We start from the raw sequence: 5,880 nt of genomic DNA on the forward strand, positions 1-5,880 counted from the left end.
TCGAGTTGGCCCGTTTGCAGTCCGCGGCCTGTCAGAGACCGCGGCGGAGCTATTCAATTTCACAAGGAGGATAGGACGGGATAAATATTCATTTGATATGGAAAATAAAAGAGAGAGACGACGACGACTTGATGATGTATATATATATATAATAAACCGCACATAGATATACAACACACACACAGTCTCACAGACATTTGAATCATCATAGATAATATTTCTTTTTTTCTTTTCTCTCTCTCTTAGCTTGTATAGCTTTCCTTTTCCACGTAGAATCCCGAATCAATCAACCAGGGCGTTGTCAATCAGTCGGGGGGGAATAAGGGCCTAGATCTGCTGTCCAGAATTCTGTCCTATACAACAACAACAACAACGACAAGAAGAAAAACAACACCACAACAACTTTGGTCGGCTACATCATTTTCTCTGAGTTAATTCCCCACCAAAAAAACTCGATTTTCTTCCTCTAAAACAAAAAATTCATTTAAATTGTTCACGCCCAAAATATATATGAGAGCGATAACAATCAGACCTATTAAATTCTGTTTCTTTTTAGTGTTTGACATTGAATGCGATTAGAAAGACGAGATAAGATTATACATAACAATGTTAAATATTATTTTATCAAAATATTAGGCTTCTTCTTCTTCTTCTTCTTCTTTTCATTTTTCAAATTTCTAGGCCGTTATGTGCCGTTTCATGTGCAGGGCAAGATGGTCGGATCTGGAGAATGCCCGTTCGCAGAGTCGGCACTGGAAGGGCCGGTCGCCGGTGTGTTTGCGGTAGTGGCGGGTGAGCTCGTCGGAGCGGGCGAATTTCCATCCGCATCCCTTCCAGGAGCACTGGTACGGCTTCTCGCCCGTGTGCGTCCGCAGGTGGGCCTTCAGGTGCGACGATTTCGTGTATGTCTTGGCGCATCCGGCAAACGAGCACAAATGAGTCGTCACTTTCTTCCTGCCCCATCGCTTCCGCCCTGCGCGAATTTTCAATTTTCAAAATTAAACAGAAAAAAAAAACGCGGGAGAAATTTGAAATTCAAATATTTACCGCGTTTGGCTTTGACGGAAGGGCCGGCCTGTTGTCCAGCCGAGGTCGTTTGGGCCGGCATCAGAGGTTGCTGTGGCTGTTGCGGAGCGGGTTGATGGATGAGATGCGGATGATGATGATGCTGATGCAATTGGAGTTGATTGTGATGATGAGCGGCGGAGTTGAGCGTCTCCAGAGGAGCAACGACCTGGGGCGAACAGGGTGGCGTCGAGACGGACACCCTCCCGCCTTGCCCCTGATGGCGGTGGTGATGAGCAAACGGCGAGTGATGGACGGAGAACCTGCCGGCCGCCAGGTGATGAGCCGGGCCGCCTTGATGCTGATGATGCAAACTGTTGGCGTGGTGGGCCAGCGGGACGGCCACCGATCCGTGGTAGGAGTAAGCCGACGGATGATGAGGATGGTGGCCGAATCCGGCGTAACTCCCGTTGCTGTTGCTGCTGCCGTTCGGCGACGGCGACGGACTGCTGATCGACGCACTGCCGCCCGTCTTGTTGCCGTGAATCAAATGGTGGTGATTTGAATTTCCCGCCGGCTGCCCATAAATCGCGGCCGACCTCTGATAGCCACCGCTACCATCGGCCGCCGACGGGTTCTGTTGGTGATGGAACGACGAAGAGGCCGCCGGATAGTATCCCGGATGATGATGATGCTGGACTGGATGCTGGACGTGATGATATTGCAGATGATTATTGCCGAAATAGGACGACGACGATCCCGACCCACTCGTGTCGTCCGTCTGATGGCTGATGAGGTCGACAGGTTCGTCTTTGATGACCGCTAAGCCGGCCGACGACGTTTCGCCCGTCATTGACTCGGCCGGCCCGTAACAAGTCGCGCCCTTTTTTGTGTTCCAATTGATAAACAGAAAAAAATGGCGTCAAAATCAAATGGAGCGACACATTTGGGATAGAAATGAAAAGGGCGTCTGTCATCTAATCGTCTTGTCGTTTCACACAAGTGCGCATTCTAGCCCCGAGGCTATCATAACGTGTCGCAACTGGCTCGATCTGTTGATTCACAGGGAGATGATAATAATAAAAGAAAGAAATGCGTACACATCTCTACTGGTTGGGATTGTAATATATAGCTACAATCCTAATAAAAAAAAGGAAAAGAAAAAGAATAGGAGCCCTGTGATGGATGAATTCATTCAATGAAAAAATTCGTTTGTCTGTCTGGCTGGCCTAAATATATAGGCCGCCGAGCTGTTTAAGACAACTCCATCATCAGCCAGTTTGATTGATACACACATACGTACAGATAATCTTAAGGAAGAAGAAAACAAAAAGAGATAAGAATGACTGGGGAAATGCTGTTCTACTTCTACGATGCCGGGCAATCGTCTGTTATTATTACGTAGGCTACTAGCGTACTACGTGATGTGTGTAACGAATAATCAGATGGAAAACGATTTGTTTTGCGCAGCACGGACAGTTGTGTGTTTATCTGCTGGCGCTGGTTAGTTGGCTTCAACTTGATCATTTGTTCATTATTATTACACGTATCTTTTATTATATACCTGATGGTGGTGGTGGTGGTTGTTGTTGAGGTTGTTGTTGTGATGGTGGTGTTGGTGCTGCTGCTGCTGCTGCGGCTGGAATCCGGGATGAATTAGACTCATCTGATGATGAGCTGCAATCGGATGATGGATCGGATGGTAGTGATGGTAGTGGACACTGACGGACGGGCCGAGAGGGTCCACTCCGCCGGAAGGGTGGCTCAGGGCTCCCGAGTTGGCGGTGGCACAAGAGCTGGCGCTGCTGTTATTCGGCGGACCTTCTTCCAGCAAAACGCTCTCAATGTCTTGCCACATCTGGCAGAATCAAATCAAATCAAATCAAAAGGAAATTTCATTTACAGTTTTGAGTTTCTTCTTACATTTTCCTCCTAATCAAATCAAAATCAAAATAACCGGACGAGCTTATTGTTGAAATAATAATAAAAAAAAAAAAAAAAAAAAAGAGGTAGACGCGTCAAAAGTCACACTCGGCTGAGCCTATGGCGGCCGGAAGACGAAAAAAACAGAAAAACATCTGCCCGCCGTCCGGGGGTTTATATTATCTTATTGCGTAACTTTGAAAAGACACCATACGAAACGACCCAGAGTATACTGTCTGTATAAAGACGAATGACAGTAGACAGAGTCATAATGTGGCTCGTGCCAAGACTTTAATCGACGGGCTCTGGACAACACAAATCCTTAACGACGTCTATAGTGTATAGACAAACAACAAACAAGCCAAAGTTTTGACGACTTGGCCGCGTCTGTTATGATGGCTGAGCTTTTGACGACGATATGATGATCGATCCCGCCATTTCTTTTCGTGTTTCCTTTATTATGTCACGATACGCGCTGATGTTGATATGCGCTGACGGAGCCGCACACAACAACAACAAAAAACAAGAAAATAAAAGAGGAACGAACGAGCTGAATCTTTAGATTTATTCTAAATTATTCGTGTACAACTATAATCAATTGACTGTATATATGCGATATGCATTCACGGCTATAAAGTTGTTTTGGTGTGTGTGACTGGACCATGTCGAAATGTAATAAAAGAGAGAGAAAAGAAAATTCCGGAATTGTTTTTTTTTGTTTGGGTTCCCCCAATCACTCCATCATCATTCCGAGAATTATCTCTACTTGGCGGTGATGATGATGAAATCGGATGATGTGTATAGACAATCACCAATATGTAAGCCTAAACGACAGGTATGTCTGATGTATGGGGAAAATTGATTTAAAGGTATTTTCGAATTCTTCGTTCCTCATAGTCTGCGACTTATTTTTTTAAATGTTATTAAAGAGACTGCCGGAGGGAGTTTTTTTAAAGCAAAACTTGGTCCGTGTTCTTATTATATTATTCCTCGGTCTCGTATAAGATGAAGGGAAACCAGTTCAAAAAATGTCCAGCAGCGGATGAGGGGGAAGAACAAAAAACAAAAAACAAAAAAAGTGTGAAACGGTTGGGAAATATTTTTGGCGCTGTGTAATAAATAATTAGGTGTAAAAATCTTTAACCTGAAATTGGATCTATCGAGCTATACATGGACAACGCTATTGATGGTGGACTCAAAACCTGTTATATATTCTCTTGATTGAATTGAAGCTCCTTGTTTTGCACATAACTCAATCGAATTAAATTTTGTCAGGCCTATCAGAATAAAAGAAATTCTTTGACACAAGAAATTCCGTTCGGTTTTCCCGATTTCCGACTGGGCGACAGAGGTCATCCGACACTTGGCCAGTCTATTCTATATTCTACCTGGAAACTGTCATAAAACCAGGGGGCAAACATAAACAAACAAGGTTTAAAAAAGGAAATTGCTCCTCTAAATAATAATAGCCAAAGAAGAAAGAACGTAGTGCTGGTTATATAAGAAAAACAGAATGTGCACACAAGAGATTGCACTTACGTCGGTGAGATCGGTCATCTTGTTGTGTCGTTGATGATGTTGTTGCGGCTGGCCGTGGGCGGCTGGCGGCGGCACGACGGCGGCCATCCTCGCAAAAGGAACCGACAACGGCGACCACCTCCCGAACACAAAAAAACTTCACGAAAAAATCGGAAGAGAAACAACAAAAACAACCGAGCAAAGTTCGAAACTGTTGGATGAATTTTTCGAAGCGGCGGCGGTCGCTAGGCGATCGACGAGTTTAAGTGTCGACACTCAACAACGAATGAAGCCGGGCAAATGTTCAAAGGCTTTTCCGACATGCTGGTCCAGCAGCGCACGGCGGTGATGAAGCAGAGAAAAAGAGAAGCCGACGAATCTGTTGTGGGGGTGCCGTCCGTCTGTCTCTTTTTTGCGTTCTCCCGAAATGACACCACCAAAAACAACAACAACAACAACAACACTAATAAAGTTGTCCTCTCTCTTTCAGTCAGCAGCCGCCAAGTTTTTTGTTTGTTCTTCTCCGATGGATTTTTTTATTTGTTTCGGCCGGCCAATGTCTCCCGTGTGTGTCTTGTGATGTGCTCTATCCTTTTGAAAATGAGAAACGGATGGAACGGAACAGCTTGGGGAAAGAAAAAAATAAAATTATTGTTTTGGTGGGGCTGTTTTAGTCTCAGTTTTAGTCGGCCGGAGCAACGGAGCACCTGTCCAGGTGGGCAATGCTTTCAGCTCTGGCGCAGGACCGGCCGCTATTGTTGGGCGAGACATTGGCAGCCCCCGGTAGAGGGAGATGCTAGAACTGTGGAAAATAGAAAAAGAAAAAGAAAAAAAATAGTTGTGACGTGTGTGTGTGTGTGTGTGTGTTGTTGTTGTGTTGTTGATCCCCCCCCCCTTCTCTCTCTCTCTCTTTACTCCCGATCGGTGCGTTCATGATTTTTTTTTTGTCTTCGTTATACACCTTCCCCCCTGACGGAGGAGGAGGAGCCAATGTCGCAATAGTCCTCGCCTCCTTTTCTTTCTCTTGGGGCATCCGCGTTTGCGCATGACGTCAATTCCAGCCAATCGGCGATCGAGCTCTTGCACTTTGAATAAAAAGGGGGTTCTCTCTCTCTCTCTCTTGCAGCGCGTGAACTGTCGTTCGGTTTTGCCCCCGCCATCAAATTTTGGAGAGAAAAAAAGAAAATAAAATTAAAAAAAAAAAGAGAAACACTTTTGGGTGAGAGAGTCGAAAAACTTTTCTTTCTTCTCTCTCGCGTTCATTCGCGTGACTCTCAATTAAACACGCACACACGACACCTGTTTTTTTTTCTTTATTTTTCTTCTTCTTCTTTGACCTGTTTGTTTTTGTCCCACTAAATCAAAAGACCATCAACAACAACAAACTGCAAAAGTCGATTTCTTATTCTCTCTCAAAAAATCCCGAAACAATTT

General features: G+C 44.9%; 1 protein-coding gene across 1 annotated transcript; it reads right to left on the bottom strand.

Moving 5' to 3' along the window:
* Positions 1-535: 535 nt before the first annotated feature.
* LOC124189911 (Krueppel-like factor 4) lies at positions 536-5,308 on the bottom strand. Its single transcript, XM_046582424.1, has 4 exons — positions 4,468-5,308; positions 2,570-2,863; positions 1,048-1,888; positions 536-973 (listed from the first exon to the last, which is right to left on the bottom strand). The coding sequence occupies exons 1-4, from the start codon at positions 4,552-4,554 to the stop codon at positions 678-680; spliced, it is 1,518 nt and encodes a 505-aa protein (XP_046438380.1). The 5' UTR covers positions 4,555-5,308; the 3' UTR covers positions 536-677.
* Positions 5,309-5,880: the final 572 nt, after the last annotated feature.

The sequence above is a fragment of the Daphnia pulex genome, chromosome 3 (assembly GCF_021134715.1).
Source record: "Daphnia pulex isolate KAP4 chromosome 3, ASM2113471v1".
Lineage (NCBI taxonomy): Eukaryota > Metazoa > Arthropoda > Branchiopoda > Diplostraca > Daphniidae > Daphnia > Daphnia pulex.